The 17,339-nt window shown below is 38.7% G+C and overlaps 1 protein-coding gene across 1 annotated transcript in view; it reads right to left on the reverse strand.

The window, feature by feature from the left end:
- Nucleotides 1–17,339, reverse strand: part of LOC101858629 (ATP-binding cassette sub-family F member 3) — a 119,855-nt gene that overhangs the window by 21,099 nt on the left and 81,417 nt on the right. Inside the window, exons 14-15 of the mRNA XM_005098954.3 lie at nt 12,116–12,160; nt 4,893–5,022 (exon numbers count right to left, since the gene is read on the reverse strand). Coding sequence (XP_005099011.1) covers nt 4,893–5,022; nt 12,116–12,160 — 175 coding nt within the window. The remainder of the gene's footprint in view (nt 1–4,892; nt 5,023–12,115; nt 12,161–17,339) is intronic.

Below are 17,339 nucleotides of genomic sequence, written 5' to 3' on the forward strand. Positions count from 1 at the left end.
GTGGAAGAAGAGATAGAAGAAGAAAGGATGAAGGAAGGAGAAGAGGAAGATACACCAAAGTAGATCTCACACATGGATTCCAGAGGGTTGGGGTCTATGTGAAACACTTCATCATTGGAGGGGTTTCACCTCCTGCAGACAAGGGGCTGTCATAGCTTTTATTATTAAGTACAAAGTAACATATATCTTTCACCATCACTCACTCGATCATATTAATGACCCTCCCTGTCAAAATCAGTCATATGAAGGAAATTTCAAAAACTCCATAATTTCCAAAAACTATCACCATTTCACTACAATTTGGAAAAATAATGAGGTAAATGAGACAATATCTGAGGAAAATATGGAGCTTTTAAGTATGCAACTTGAAAAGGAGAAAACGGGCTCTGAAGTTGAGCAACATGCTTCCATAGCAACTAGGGTCTTAGAATTTAGATAAAGACTTGAAATTTTGAAGTTATCTTGGCTATGCCACTACAAGGCAACACACAGAAGTAGAAAACTATTCTTTCACAGAAAAAAAGCTTATGGAAAAAACAAAATTTTAACGAGAATGGTCTTCACTTCAAAAGCAACAACATGTTAGCATTGTAGGCCCTACTAGGTACCAGAAACTGAATTTTCAAAGCAGCTGTATGTCAAATTATCTGTTCCATATGAAAGGCAAGTGTCTCCTGTGAATTTTGGTACCCTACTTCTACCTCTCAGTCAATTGTTAAGAAAATGGAAGCTGTTTTAATTTAATATATAATAGAATATTGCTAAATTCGCTAACTGGCTGCAACCCCATGCTTGACAGATAATAAAAGAGTACCGAGTGCCCTAAACATCTCCACATTTTAACAGTGTACATATCACTATTACATAGAAATGGAGCCAATTTTTTTTCAAGACTGTGAGATCATTACAAATCAATATTTTATCGCCTCAAACACGATGATCTGTCGTTATGCCAATAAAAAAAAAAAACACTGAGCGCTGTCACTTTTTAGCCTTTAGAGTCTCGTAGCTCCAAATAGCACTTTGTGTTTTATGACTGATTATGACCGGGGTGGACACATTTATAATAATAATAATTGCATTTATATAGCGCATATCCATGCTCAAGAGCATGCTCTATGCGCTTTACAACCATTATTACCCCAGCAGACCCTCTGAGAACACTCAGAAACATACTCGGCTTCCGCGGAAGCATATAGTGCAAGCTGCGGATTTCACGCGCTCAAACACTATCAAACTGACAAGATCGTTCACTGTCTATAGCCGAGTACCCATTTCCACCCGGGTGAAGTGAGGAAAATTTGTGCGAAGTGCCTTTCCCAAGGACACAACGTCGGGCCTCTGACGGGATTCGAACCCACGACCTCAAGGTTGCGAGTCCGAGAGCTTAACCACTAAGCCACCGACGCCACATTATAACAGCAAACGCCACTCGCCTCTTTTGAATACAGAGAAGCACATCGACACAATAATAGTCATTTAGTAGTGGGAAAAAGTAAGACAGACAGACATAAACAACAAAGGGAAAGTAAAGAAGGACCTACTACTGGTGCCCTCCACCAACCACCCACACACTCCCTTCTTATCAGCTGTAATGAATTTAAATGCTTTACATGCCTATCAACGCAATAGAAATTGAGAAGCAGCCAGCGTGGTGAAATCAGGCGCTCGTCAAAATAATTAAACCGGAGAAACAGACATTTTTATACCAGTTTAGAAATTTGTTAAAAAAATTTAATTTTTGGCTTAACCTCTTTTATGTCCACATAAAAACACATTTCCATGTGAATTTTACTGAAAAACATTGGTTAACACTTTGCCCTCACGGGAAGCCGGAGTGATATAGCGTGTACCGCACTTGTATCATGGTCCGTGGGAACAAGTGTTGCGCGCTCTACCCGCTGCGTGGGTGGAAAATGTTAAAGGCACAAAACATGTCATTTTTCAGTTTTCAAAGACTTTTTACCTATTTGGAGTTTCCAAAATTAGGGGGCCATTTTCTCGCTAATTTCACCAATGAAACCAGGCGACCTCACTACCTTCATTCGCCACGGCGCACCGGTAGAGGAATTTTAGTTGTAGCGGGGGGGCTCCCCGCCGAGTGCCTTATCACGTCGGGGTCACAGAGGTCAGCTCCCTGTCGCCGCTCGGTCTGGGCTGACTTCATATTAGGTACTTTTCAACATACAGTTTTAGGCGTATCCTTTTATTTATGGTATTCATCATTTAATGCACCCAAAGCACGCATTTTTGCTCTTGAGACCCAAGAAACAACAGACATTGTAACTTGTCTGGTTATTTTGTTAGACGCACTGAAGTCAGCAATGCTAAATTGTAAAAATTTTTGTACAAGTGTGAATGAAAAAAATCAATATAAAATAAAAAGCAAGACAAAAACTGTCGAATTTTCAAACATGAACGACATAGTATTAAAATTAAATGGTATAGGTTTAACGCCCCTATCAACACTAAAGTAGCCTAACCACTAGGCTACCGACGCCACTCGACATTGCATTGGTGCAGATACCCAGAAAAGATGGTATCTGTGCGTATAATAGGAAGCTGTAATTTTGCAACTTTATCCATCTGGGCACAATTCACTATAAAGTAATTCCTCCAAATACAACTGTATGTGTCTAATATAATCGAGAATATTCGCATATTTTCTCTAAAGTTTATCAAAATTACCCTGACGTCTCTCTATGAAAAAGTGCAAACCTATTTTAGTGCCAGATTACATCTACAACAAATACACGAACAGTATACTATCAATCAGTAACGCTCCATAAATTATTGCTTATTTTTCTTAAAATGCTAGATCAAGGTTTTGTAAGTTGACTGAATAACAGGGATGACTTCTCGTGATTGTATTAGAATAATTTCTAGCTTTCCAGTGACACTGAATCAGCACCAGGCTTTTCCAGCTTTTATTTTCGTTTCTATAACAATTTGCAATAACTGACAATGTTCTGATTTCTTCACATTCATAAGTGCCCGTGCATATGTCCGACACAAAAACTAAGAATGAATGTTAGCAGTCATTACTTTTATGCCATACAATAAGTTCATCTCTACCCATGTATTAACACACTTTTGTGTTTTTAAAAAATCTCAGTATATCTTTCATACAACTGTATGCAGGCTGCCACAGACACAGCATGATTCATGAACAAACGCAGAGTAACTTTCTCTTGTTTAATGGTAGAACAAGAGCTAACGCTGAATGTCTTTAGTTCAAAAATGCAGATGCGCATATTTTTTCTCTTATAACTTGACTATTACTACTAGCGCAGATTTAAGATTTCTCATGGTAAAAGACGTGATATTCGTAGTCAGTTTAACACAGATTTTGGAGAGATCTGTCGTGCCTTTTCAAAATAAACAATAATATATTCATAAGTATGTAACTAAAATAGGACAAATTGGGTACTCTACAAACACTTATCCAGCACAAAAATTAAGGCACAGAAATTAACCATTCTAACGCAGATTAAATCTCAAGACATTGAGCTTTTAGAACATGCGCGTAATGGTTTGCTGTGTGGAATGGGGAAGAAGTTATATCGTTTCAAACGTAGACAAAAATGAGAACTTCTTAACCAACAGCGGCAAAATCGCTTCAGGGCTCATTAAACCCGTGACCCCGAGCCGGGGAGCTCCGGCAGGCTGCTGAGTCACACTGACTTAAGGTAACAGAATTGGGCGAAAAGTGACGTCATGTCGTAAATATCTTGAGTTCTATTCAAGATAAACGGATATTTATTTCATAGGACGCAAGGCAAAAAAATCAGCTTTCAGATGAAACCAATAACTCCAAATGCCAAAAATTGATAAGCACCTGATTCCACGGCGTCGTGACACAATTTAAGAGGCAAGATGTTTCAACACTGCCTTTTAGGGTCAACCTGGGATGTGCTGGATACCGCACCCTAGCAGAAAGACAAAGGCACTAAATAAAATATCGCCCTCTGGAGTTATTACCAGTTTCTGAAATCCTGCAATCCAGCACCCCGTTTTCCAATAGGGGTGGGGTGGTAATGTGTCTTCCTAAAGAAAACACCAAAGTAACTTTTCATCACAAAATGATCCACTATCTAAAGGCCACCAGTGGAATGATGTTTAATAGCCACAAGCAGAAAAGTGATTGAATGTTTGGTGAAAAAAGTACCAATCGATTTTGAATCAAAGTCGAGACATTTGCAATTGAAGGAGGTGGAGTCCGCCTGGTATGAGAGGCAAAATAAGCGAGAAAATGGTCAAAAGTCTGGTGACTTCCAAAGCTTGAGTGTCCTCGGAAACTGGAAATTTACTTTTTTATTGCCATAAATAAACGTTCTTCGGTAAAATACACACAGAAATACATTTCTAAAAGGATGTAAAAGGTGTAGAGTTAAAAAAAAGAAAATTTGAAAAAAAAAAGGTCAAATGACCAGAAAAATGCCGGTTTGATTTCATTATTTTGACAAGCACCTGATTCCAACACACAGTCTCACATTTCACATAAGGAAAAACGACTTCAAACTATATTTTAAAAATTGGACCTAAATTTCAAAAACGAATATCATTTTCGAATTCAGTATCCCCAAATTACTTTTAAGCCGAAAGCAAATTTTTTGTAAAGTATGAGACAAATTAATACACAGAAACGCATCCTCATTCCTTGTCATAGATCAGATAAAGTAAAACCTGCAAAACTTTAGCATATGTTTGGCCCAGTAGTCAACTGAGCATTTTCACTAGGAAGAAAAGATGAAGAGACAAGATATAACAGAGACTGTCACACATCAACAACTCCGCTTACTTTTTCACCATTAGAGAGATCTCCATGTATTAACCCCCCCACCCCCAACACAAACACAGAATCTTCTTCCGACTAGGAAGGATGAACTTACTATACATATCCTTGAGTCCATGTTGGCATTCACGCAAACTTTGTTGAAGAGAATTTTTTCCTTGCTGTAGTAGAAAGTCATGTCATCCAGCTGGAGGATAGGAGGAGAGAGTTTGTCGCAGTCTTGGAACCTGAAACAACATTCAGTTAGAATACAATTATTACAATGGAGTCCACTTAACAAATGAAGACTTTGCAGGAGGAAACAGAGGAGTCACATTTGCAATTATTCAGGGCTATACTGGATATGCACTATTACTTTAGTTTTTCAGTTTTGGTTTTGGCAGAGTTTTTACAGCGCTCCCAACTGCATAAGGTCATATGAGCGCCAAGGGGTGGATGTCAACAGAGAAGTCCTTACAGGGAATCAGACTTACTCTGCTCACCTCTCTAGCTTCAACAGCACAAAGTCTGCTTCGACTATTAAGGCACCCGGAAAATAGTTGTTTGTTTTAGTAGAGGTTTTACGGCGCTCGCAACTGTTTAAGGTCATATGAGCGCCAGAAGATTAGAGGTGTTACAAGAGAGTAACAAACATAAAAAAGAAGGAGGGGAGATAAGGACGATAGATGTTTGATAGGAAAGAAGAAGCAAACCACATCAGAGCACCTGCCAACCACCCACCCCCGGAAATAGCGGTCACAAGAGTGTGACAAACATACAAAAGAAGTAGAGGAAAAATGACAATTAGTAAAAATTGGGAAAGAAAAAGCAGCAGTTCCCTGTTGCAGTTGAGGTACAGTTATGAGCATGACATTGATGAATCAGCCCATTTACAATTCTACTGTGCTTAAGAAAATATTAATGTCCCCCCCTTGGGAATGGCCTAAAGACACTTCAGTCAGTTGCATTGCCTCGGGGGGAGTTACTATGGTTTAACATAACGAGTGCCTACCATTTGCTTGTTTGTTTGAGTAAAGAGAAGCACATTGACACAATAATGGTCATTTAGTGGTGGGAAAAAGTAAGACAGACAGACAGACAGAAACAAAACAGGAAACGTAAAGAAGTAGGACCTACCAGTAGTGCCTTCAAACCACCTGCATCCACCATTTAAAAGGGACAAAAATGACATGGACTTTAAACAAAATAAACGGAGAAATTTTGGTACTTCTTCAGGGCAAGAAGTCCTGAACTTTAAAAGAAAATTTTCAAAAATCACAAAAATTGAGACTGTTGTTTTTTCCCCTGTAGTCTTTAAACAGATTGCTTGAAATCTTCCCATTTTACCTTAATAGGCCTGAGCCTGATTACTGTCACTCTTCTGCTCACCAAACAGCAGGGTATATTTAGCAGTTGACACACAGAAACTCAGGCATACACATTCAGAAGAGAGGGGATTTTAGGAAGTGCAGATGATTGATGACAAAATGGGTGTGGTCTGCCATGTCTATTTCAGCTCAACATATGAGGAGTCCATGGGAAAAACAGGAAGCCACAAACTGAAAATCATGAGGGTATCAATTTTGAATGCTTGTTGACTCACAACAGTATTTCTGTTCAACTTTTGGTTGATTATTATTGTTAGAATTCCCATTCAACAAACATAACAGTAAACTATCAGTCAAACAAATAATACAGACCTCCACATAAGTCAAGGACCACCTCGACAGACAGTCATGATTTTTTTTTAATCCGAAAAAAAAAGACAGCACGGAATGTTTCAAAATTTTTTGCTCTGAAAGTGTTAATGGGTTACCAATGCGTGCAGCAGTCTCTGCCTAAACGCACGCCATACAAAAGCATGCTCCGCTCAAATGCACGCTTTCATCATCCGACGGGTTTTTTTACTATATAATTTAGATGTACAAACGCACGGTCACCCCTTCTAAACGCACGCTCCGATCTGCGAAACACGCTGACAGGTAAAGCTTGACCAAGGGAAATTGTCACTACGACTACTGTACGATCTGCACAGCTTGCATAAGACAAGCCAAGAAAAACGGATATTAGGCGAGACTGCCCCTTACGCCAAACAAAGAGAGTGATGGACAACGTTTTCACACCCAACTTTCCAGACACATAGGTCCTCGACTGGTCGGTAAAATGTTGGGGGGTTGGGGGACTGAATCGTTATTTGATTGGTCACTGGAAATGCATCTCTTAGAGAGAAGGTTTCTGACTGGTGTTTGAGTGACTGCTTGTTGGCTAATGTTTACTTAGACCTAAGCCTATGATGCGCAACACGTGTGAATTCTCATTCATGAATTTACAGTCGGGGGTGGTTGCTTGGAAAGCCACATAGCAGAGCCGTCGTCTCTATGACTATCACCAACAATTTTTTTTTAAGCTATCGGTTCCCGACATTTTATGGTGCATTCAATACATCGAGTCTGCCCTTCTGCCCCCCCCCCCCCCCCTCACAGCCACACACACGGACCCATTCAACGCCTTTGCAGTCTTAACCACAGTCGGGGAATCTTTTACAAAACCGTCACGTGTCGTCACATTATCGGCCCAAAGTGACCCCCACCCCAAAAGGAGGTCACTAGAATAACAAGGCAAGGAGATGACAGTGTGCCTTCCTCCCTTTGCTAAGGTTCATGTAAACCCACGCTCCGTATAAACACACGCTAAGGAGCCCTCCCGAGCACCGTGCGTTTAGGCGGAGACTACTGTACAGCAAAGCTTCCTAAACCACCACATGCAGCACGGAAATCCTCAGGGAATTTTAGCCAAATTTGCTGTTTTTTATCGACTTTTGCGAGATATCATGGACACTCCTCAGTTAAACTGTCTGATGCATGTCATAACCGGACGTACGTTCTTGAACTGTGCTCACTTTGTGACAACATTAGCCCCCGTTTGCGCAAATTCCAGTATCGCATCAACATGCTACCAAGACGGAAGCTGAGAGACTTTGATCGTGCCACAGCTATGGCATGGCTGCAGGATGGCGTTGGAGCATGAGAAGTTGCCAGAAGGCTTGCAACGTCACACTCTGTCATTGTCCGCTTGAGGCAGCACCATCAAGCCACTGGATCAGTCCAAGAACGCCCACGTGCAGCCGACCTAAGAAGACCACTCAGGGTGTTTGCAAGTGGTCCTTAAGTTGAAGTCTGTATGAAGTTATGAGTCTCCAAGCTTTTAAAATTGACGCCCTCACAAACTATGCCTGTTTTTCCCATGAACTCTTCATATTTTAGTCCCGATGCAAACTATTCCAGGCAAAAAATGGTCACCATTACATTGTTTTCTGTAAATGACCATTTTACTCCCCTCAAAGAGATATAAAAATATATTATTGGCGAGGTGTTAAAATGTCACAAGCCCAGAAAACAACATTCTTCAGGACAGAGAGAAAACAGTTTCGAAACTGATGCAGAGAGAAGATAAAGATATTTATTGGTTGAGATAAAATTATTTCATGTAAAGATGTTTTTGTAATGAGATCATTGGCTATGCACAAGGTTCGATCCCCTTTTAGGACTGATAAATCAAGCCAATACTCACTGCTGTTTATTGTGTCAAAAGCCTGGTTTGCTAGAGGACAAATCAGTATACAGCTTACCACAATTTTTATAGATATTATTGACAGTTTGTAGACCTTTAAAAGATGGAACACAAAAGATATAGGCACTGTTAGACAAGAAACAAGAAATGGTTTTTGAAGAGACTGGTTTACTAGTTAATTACACACATAGTCAAATACGCTCTTGTCAATTTTTAGAACATTCTTACACATAATAAAGTGATCTGATTAATGTGAAGAATAAGAAATTACAGAGATTAAAAGTAAATTTTAAGTTCTGGATAATGACTCATTTTTTGTATGTTTCTTTTGTGTTAAATTAGAGACCAATGTTTTTAATTTATTTATCGTAATAGCATTTGAAATTTGCTAAAATGTTATATATAATACATGTAAATCTGTTAAATGGTAATCGGAATATAATTACATTTTCGTCTAAACTGCATCCTAATTCTGACACAAAAATCAGTGCAAAAAATGGACCAAATGAAGGCAAAATTTCCATAACGAAAATGTTCATAACTTTGGAACAACTAAAGATGATTACACAATTAAAAAAGCATGATTATCTGGAAGGAAAAACCATTTTAAAGCCTATTTTTGAAAATATCCAAGCAATTTGAAATTTTCACTGAACTGCCTAAGTTGAAAGAGAACATTGCAAATCAAATTGGCTATATCGGCCAGCACTCATGTACACAAGTGATTTGCAGCTTTTAAAAATGAGTGCCCATATAAATTTATCACTTTGATTTGAATTTTTACTTAAACTTTAAACAGGGCTGCCTACCTCAAAGTTCCCATTTAAGGTAGATTCAGGGTCATTTTCAGGTAGATTGGCCCAAAATCAGGTAGTACAAAGACAAAGAAGAAAAAAAAAGATGATCGTTGCCCCATCGAACGCGCTTGCTTTCCGTGATATTGGGTAATTATATTTTGAAAACTTATTTGTGCATGTTTGTGTGTGTGTGTGTGTGTGTGTGTTGTGTGTGCATGTTGTCATGCTCTCGCATGTGTCCATATATGTGCATGGGGAAGGAAGGGGGTGTATGGGTGTGCACAAGTTACGATAAACAGTGTGTATGAAAGGAGGCGAGGTTGTTTTAAAAAAAAAAAAAGATTTTATGGATTATCGTTCAAGGCACCTATCATTCAGTATTGAATCTGGAATTGAGTTCAGGGTGATTGCCAAACTGACTTCAAAACCCCTTGAAATACCAATAGAACTAAATTAAAAAATAATTTTCCCGACACTAGCATAGAACACTGATAAGTCCTTCGTGACTTAGGTATGACAGACAATTCATTTTAACGAGTTTTACCCTAAAAATACAAAATGAATCCTGATCTGGGCCTGAGGAGAGGCAAGAAGAACATCAACTGCCAAAACCATGTTTGGTTTCAGCAATCAAGGATTTTAAAAAGCATGCAAATGCAAGACAAAACTTATTTATAAAACCTTTATAGTTAGGCTCACGGCAGAGCAAAAAGTGAAAATAAAAGAGAGCGTGTACCGATAGAGCCGGAGCTGGAAGGACTGTGAGAGTGTGGGATGTAGCGATGCTGAAAACCTGGCAATCAGTGAACCACTGCATCATGGACTAAGTATTGATTTTTTTCAAACTGCTAAATCACAGTACCAGTATTTAATCAGCAACAAGCCATCATGATGCATAGGCATCCAACATAGAGCTTTCTGAGGGTTGAAAATGGCATTTTCTCATTGCACCTATTCAATTTGTCATCACTGACAAATCCGGAAACACCAACCTTGAAGATACAATCATCACACCTGTGCTCAAATGTTCCCACATTTACGCACTCGATTGTCGAAGGTCAAAACCACTTCCACTTATCGTTTTCATTTTAGCATCAGTTTCTTGCACCGCAGCCTTTTACTGCTGCCGTAGACTTTAAGGCATCAAACACCTCCCCTCAATTCTGACGCCCTGCAACACACCTACTTTGAATTAACTTTGATTAGGCTTTCCCCAACAACCACCGGCCGGTCCCTTGCTCAAGCCGTACTCACGAACTCTCACAGGTTCATTGACCAGTCACGATGACGACAATCTAGAAATTGGAGGACGCGTGTTTTCTTTTTCTCCCTTTTTTGGTCATTATAGTGACATCAGTGAGAATATCGATTTAATGTTTATGGATACACTGTGCTTTTTTCGCACAAACTGCAGGTTACAAATTTTTATTAACTGTAAATCTAACGTCAACGAACTATCATTGGACAATTATCTGAGCGGTAGCGAAAGCAGATTTTGATTTTCCCAATGGAAAATTTCAGTATTACACCTACACTTCCGCCTGCCGCCATAGCCGCTCATTCACGCGAAACGTACTCTCGGACTGGGGAAAGCCGAACGTAATATCACAAACGCGACCACTAAAATATGGAACTCAGAAGGCTTTTCAGATTTGGTTTCGAGGACTTTGTGCATTTTGCGATTTTTTTTCTTCAGATTCCCGGGTAATAAATTCCTGCAGTCCCCTGGCGTAGAATCCTTTTTTGGTACTGACCAATTCTCTAGACCAAGACAGATTTTAGAATGTTTTGCTTCGATACTGATTTTCCTTCTATATTCACAATTCTGTTTCCTGGATAAATGAATTAAATGCACAGATTTTCCAGCCGCAGCAAAAACTGAAGATAGAAAGAAAGAATGAATGAAAAGAAGGACGAAGATTATCTATTGTGAGTAGACAGATTTCAGCCGATATGCATGTGAAAAAACTATTGCTGACCGAACAGCACAGATAGACAATGGTCAAGTGTACGAAATGCGCAATCTGGCAGTTTCTAAAACAACTTATTGCCGAGAGTTGCCGTAAATATCTGACAAGTTACGGAGGCAAGTGCTGCTGCTCTCTCTCTCTCTCTCAACGCATGGAGTTGATAATGATATGATGATGCGGCAAGTACGGAACATTCGGAATGTACGGATTTCCGTAAAAACAAAGAAGAATGGAAGCACTGCAGAATGGTTTTTTTTTCTGTTTATTCTCTCGGCACCCATCGAAAATCCGGTAGTTTTGACACCTTATCGGTATGTCGGTAGAACAGGCCCAAAATCGGTATCTACTGGAAAAATCGGTAGATTTAGGCAGCCCTGTTTAAAGTTAAATGTTAGTGTAAAAACTTTTACTGAATAACCGATGAAAAAGTGTAGCGTTCAGGCATTTCATTGTGCATGTGTTACAAATTTTAGGTATAAATTTTTATGTTTTCATTTCTTTTTTCGAAAAAGTTATTCATTTTAAACTTTGACATACCCTGTTTGCATAGTTACATTTTCAGATTCCAAAGTACTGATTTAAATTTATGAAAACCATTAGATTTATTTGGTTTTAGAGGCAGACCTTTTCTTTGCCGTCACCCTGTTCAACAATAAAATCACACACTTTAACTCCTTGTCTCAGTCAAGCCGTACCCAGCAGCTCGCGGTCGGAACCGCTGCGCTGGTGAACCGCAATGCAGTGGCTCTGGCACATTCCTTTACGGCTTCAACATCAAATTACTTTTCGCCAATTTCCGAAAACAGCTCTCTTTTACTGGTTGTTCATTCACAATATGAAATATTATCAATATATAAGTTCACTTGTTTCGACTTCATGACCAATTTGGTGAAGTATATGTCACTTTAAGATTTCATACAAAAAAAAAGGGCCCCTGCATGGTGGATTTACTCCCCTTGGAGATAAAGAGTTAAACCTAGTTGTGAAACAACAATAAAACTTACTTTATTACCACTTCAGTCTCCTTTTCCACTGGTTTCAGCTCAGGTCTGTTGAAACAGAAATGGCAAACATTATCATCTCTTAACAAAACAACTTCCTGTTGTATTTTGAGCAAAGCAGCTTCATGTGACAAAGGGAAAACAGAGCAGATAACATTTTATATACCAACAAAGGACATACTACAAACCAATGATTTTTTTTTTTCAAATGATATGGATACCCACTGGTCTGTTCATGTAACCCTCCATCCCCCGCCCCCAACACACACCTAAACAAGATGATAGTATTGCTTTCCTTCAGCCTTCCTCAAAAATAACCCAAAGCTAAAATGATAGATGTAATTACAACGTACCTATGTTTTTTATCCGGGCTACGAGTATACTCATAACGAAGACCAGTCTGGGCTACGAGTATACCCGGAACAGCGATACGCTCACGTCAAAAGAAGCTAGTTCTGCTTGTAATTACCAAAATACGCAAATACGGCGATGCTAACTCAGTCTGAATATTTTAAAATTCCAATGAACAGCAGTTTCTTTGTTTTTGATTGGTGTAGAAGCTTGAAAGTTGTCTCGAAAACACACGTTCACGACCAACGAAGTACTTTTTGAAGTGGCACTGGGTTGTGAGGGGGAATGATACTAATTTGATGAAAGTGACTCTGAATCAAGGGCTGTAAATTCCATTGTGGATGATAACAAACAGGATTTAGACTCATCTAATAGCGATTCAGATCACGGTGAAGGGGTCAGTACTGGAATCATGCTGTATCGATGGGTAGGGCTAGATCCATAAATCCAATGGGACGTCATGGGCATGGCAATCAGGGTCAAGTTGGAAGGTGGAATACACCTCAAAATCTACATTCTGCAATTGGTGTAATTCCTAACCACATACATTCACAAAAACTACATTCAATTTCTAACAACTGCCAAATTTCCTTAAAACGTAAGAGTAAACATAAGAGATAGACCACTTTGAAATATACACACTGAATTCTAACTCATATTGCGCGGCAGCCCCAGGACGGGGACAGAGTCAGCGGGGGCACGGCCAGGATAAAAAGAGTTAAACTGAAGGTTTTATATGAAAATAGCAATTAACAGAAGGAAAATATAACCCCCAAAATTTTACTTCGATTTGATCAACCCCCCTAAACCAAAAACCCGCTAAACATAAGAAAATCAGGCAGTCCCACAGATTTCAGTTTAATACACTGATATATTGTTGGATGAAGCATTGCCATTTTGACCACACAGCAATATATCGGTGTTAAGCAGTGGGGTCGGAAAATGACTTGTATATATTGTATAAACCCCAGTTTATATTTTTTATGAGAATAAAAGTTGATATAAAATCTAGGAACAGAGGGGAACTAAATTTAAATCAAAACATAGGGTCGTATTGGCAGTTTGAGATTGCTTTCACAGAGGTTTCTTCTTGTTTTTGAAGGCAATTTCAAATCCAGCTGATGAGGCTGGGCTGAGCAATGATAGTAGCCCTCTGCGTAGACTGAAGAAGAACATAATTTGTGAAGTATTATTTTAGAAAATGGATGCAATGACAGTGATTGAGGAGAGATGAAAAGTGTCAAAAGCATGTCACGATGCGGAGGTATCAGGTGCTTGTTAATTTTAAGGCATATAAAATTATCAATATCATCTCTTAAAGTTTGTTCACTTGTCTTGCATTTCGTGAAAAAAACCCCCATCTGTCTTAACAGAAGTCAATATATTTGCAATTGAAGGAGGTAGGGGCCGCCAGGTATGAGAGGTAAAATTAGCGAGAAAATGGTTGCCAAAGTTTGGGGTCCTCCCAAGCTTGAACATTTTTGGTAAGATCCACACAGAAACGAGTTTTTAAAAGGACATAAAAGGTGTTGAGCCAAAAAAAAAATAAGTAAAAAAAAAATTGTACAATGCTAAAAAAGAAGCGGGTTTCTTTGATTTCATTGTCTTTAGTTTAGTTTAGAAAAGAGTTTTATAATGGCTCTCACAACTGCATAAGGTGATATGATGCATTCACAACAGTTCACAGAACGGCTTGGTTTTGGACAATAATCAGATTAAATGGTTAAAAATTTCAATCCTAAAAAATAACAATTTACATTTAATTGAAATAATATAGTTTTTTCAGATCAAATGTACACATAGGAAATACAAACGCCACATAGGAAATACAAATGCCACATAGCAAGTTCAAATGCCACATAGAAAGTTTCACGCCACATAGAAAGTTCAAATGTTCAATAGGAAATTTTAGTGCACGATTGTGCGTAACAAGTTCAAATGTACAAATAGCAAATCCAAATGTAACGCAATAGCAAGTTCAAATGCCAAATAGCAAAAGCAAATATCCTCCACAAAGATTATTCAGCGTGAAAAGCATTGTAATGTGCTCAAACTGAGTTGACGACAATCATAAGCAGTTTAATTTTAAGGTGAATTGATCACCATTTAAAAAATCCCAAGGATACTCCCGAAGAAAAACATTCAGATAGGACTGAAGCAACTAGACATCAATATGCAGCATGGCTGATGCAGAACATTTAGCGGTATGAATTTGCCTTCATCGATGAGGCTGGTAGCAAGCTGTTGACGAAGAAAAACCGATGAAGAGCACAGAGTGGTCAATGCTTTTTTCGAGTAATGCAGGGTCGAAGGGGACCGAACTGTACGATGCCACAGGGGCCTAATTTGCTGTCAGTGACGAGGGTGGCCTGGTCTTTCACGACTTTCAAGTAGAGGGAATGGCAGCTTTCGTTTCAACCCATCCATCTAAGAAACTGGTCCAACAATCCCCACAACGAAGTATGCTTTGTATGTAACAATGCTCGTGCACAAAGGCAGGCTTTAAATGGCAACTCATCAATAGATTGGGGAAGAAATATCTACCCCCCAACACACCTTTTCTTAACATCTACGAGTACGAGAACGCTTGTGAATTTGGAAATACGATTTGAAACCGTGGCTCGGTGAAGCAAAAGACCAAATGCTCACTCAGCTGACTCATCAACAAAGGATGGTCACACTTGCCCAGACGATGGAGCAAAAAAGTCAAGCTGTGACTATAGTGAAAATGGCAGCAGCCTTCAGATCAATGCAAGCTTATAAGCCACAGCGTTTTGTCGTGCAACAATAAGTTAGTAAATAAAAGTAAACTTGGCTTTAGATTTCACTCAGTTAGTTCTATAATATACCAACAGTTTTTTTAATTAGTATCATACCATTCCTTTTGGTTTGAACATGTGGGTTTATTTTCGGTTTTTAACATAATTCAACTATTAGTTTCGTCTCACATGATTTCTTCCTTGTGTCACCACACAGCTTGTCTAACTTTTTCGAGGCCATAAAAACCCAAACCCTTCTATATACTTCTTATACTTTTAGCCTCCTTTTTAGTTTTAGTAAGAGTTTTACGGCACTTGCAACACAATAAGGTCATATAAGTGCCGAAGATTAGAGGTGTTACAAGAGAGTAACAGACACAAAAAAGGAGGAGAGATCAGGATGATAGATGTAAGATAGTAAAGAAGAAGCAAAGCACACAGGAGCACCCGCCAACCATCCACTTAGCCTCCTTTTACTCTAGTTCAAGCATATTTACATTTGAACTTGTTATGTGGCATTTGAATTTGCTATGTGTTACATCTGAGATTTCTATGTTTACATTTAAACGTGCTATTGTTGTATTAGGACTTTTTATGACGTCATTTGTATATTTGGATTTGCTAGGCGTAATTTGGTCTTTCTATGCGGTCTTTGAATTTGTTATGTGTATATTTGAACTGAAAAAACTGTAATATTTACATTTCACTGTAAAAGGCCAGTGGCCTTTATAAAATCTAGGATTCTGTTGGGATCAACGATGGAGAACAGATCTTTCAAATTTCTACATTTAAAATACTTTCTTTCAGTCTCTCCAAAGTCCAAACATTTTGTTTCTCATATCCATGCAAGAGGTACTTGTGTGTTAGGGAGGTATGTCCAATACCCAATCGAGTAAAAATTACTTCTTCTCTTCTGGAGAAGCCTGAAAGTTTTCGTGGGCCCAGTTTGGGCATGATACTGTAGAGTTTGTTGTTTTGTAGTTCATTCCAGTGTTTCTGAAACTGACTGGAGTAGTAGTTTAAAACTTTATCATTAAAGTCTCCGTGGAAGGTTGTTCTTCGTTGACCCCAACGGAAAAGACAAGGATTCTTTAGCCAGGAGATCAACCTGCTCGTTTCCACAGAATCCCACATTGGTAAGAAGCCATGCGAGCATAATATTCTTTCCCGGTTCCATTAAAGTGTGGATTCTCAGTTGCGAGTATCTCCATCTGTGTTCCAGAATGAGATTAACACTACAATTAAAACAAGAGGACCCCTAGCAAAATACTCTGAAAAGCACAACAAACGAGATGTCCTATACAAAGTGTATGACTTAAAGGGGTTTGGGAATGCAAGTGACCCATCTGGAAATGATGACTGTATGGTCAGTATAAGGGATTGGGCCCTTGTGAGTTGTGATGAGAAAGAATACCAAAGAGAAGTGACAGGGAAAAGTGTGAAGGTGAATGCCATGTCAAATTTTACAGAAACCTAAAAGTTCCTTGGAACGAGAGATGAAATTTACTGTACTATGATTCTTTTGGTCTCAGGTCAGTTTAAATTTCAGCTTTAAACTTCAGTTTGTTCCATTGTGGTATGCTTCAGAGTTGCAAACTTCTTTTCTTTGCCCATTTCTATCATTACTTTGAAGATTTGCATATTTTGTATGAATGTGACATACATAACTTTTGATGTAACACATGTAACGCTACGAGTTTTACATGAATTCAATCCCATTCTAAAAGATTCAGGGACTGGTTTCACAAGAACTTATATTACTGAGTTATGTTCTATCGTCAACTTAACACTTTCATGGAAAGCATTTGATTATAGCTCTTTTTTTAATTGTGAAGAAAAACTTCCGTATGTATTGTTTTACGTGTGTTACAATGCCATGAGAGGTGGAGATTATGTCCAATATGGTCATAACATATGCATTTAACCAGGAGTTGTTTTTGCATTCCAGCAAAGTACTTGCTAGGAGTGTGTACAAAAATAAATATAACAGGATTACTTTATTCTATCATTGGAAAAAAAATCCCTTACTAAATGATATTTTTGTCATTGTCTTGACATTTTTCTTTCACCCTTTTCTCCATGTGTTTTTTGTATGGAAGATATGGTTTCTACCTTTG

This window comes from Aplysia californica, unplaced genomic scaffold (genome assembly GCF_000002075.1).
Source record: "Aplysia californica isolate F4 #8 unplaced genomic scaffold, AplCal3.0 scaffold00198, whole genome shotgun sequence".
Classification (NCBI taxonomy): domain Eukaryota; kingdom Metazoa; phylum Mollusca; class Gastropoda; order Aplysiida; family Aplysiidae; genus Aplysia; species Aplysia californica.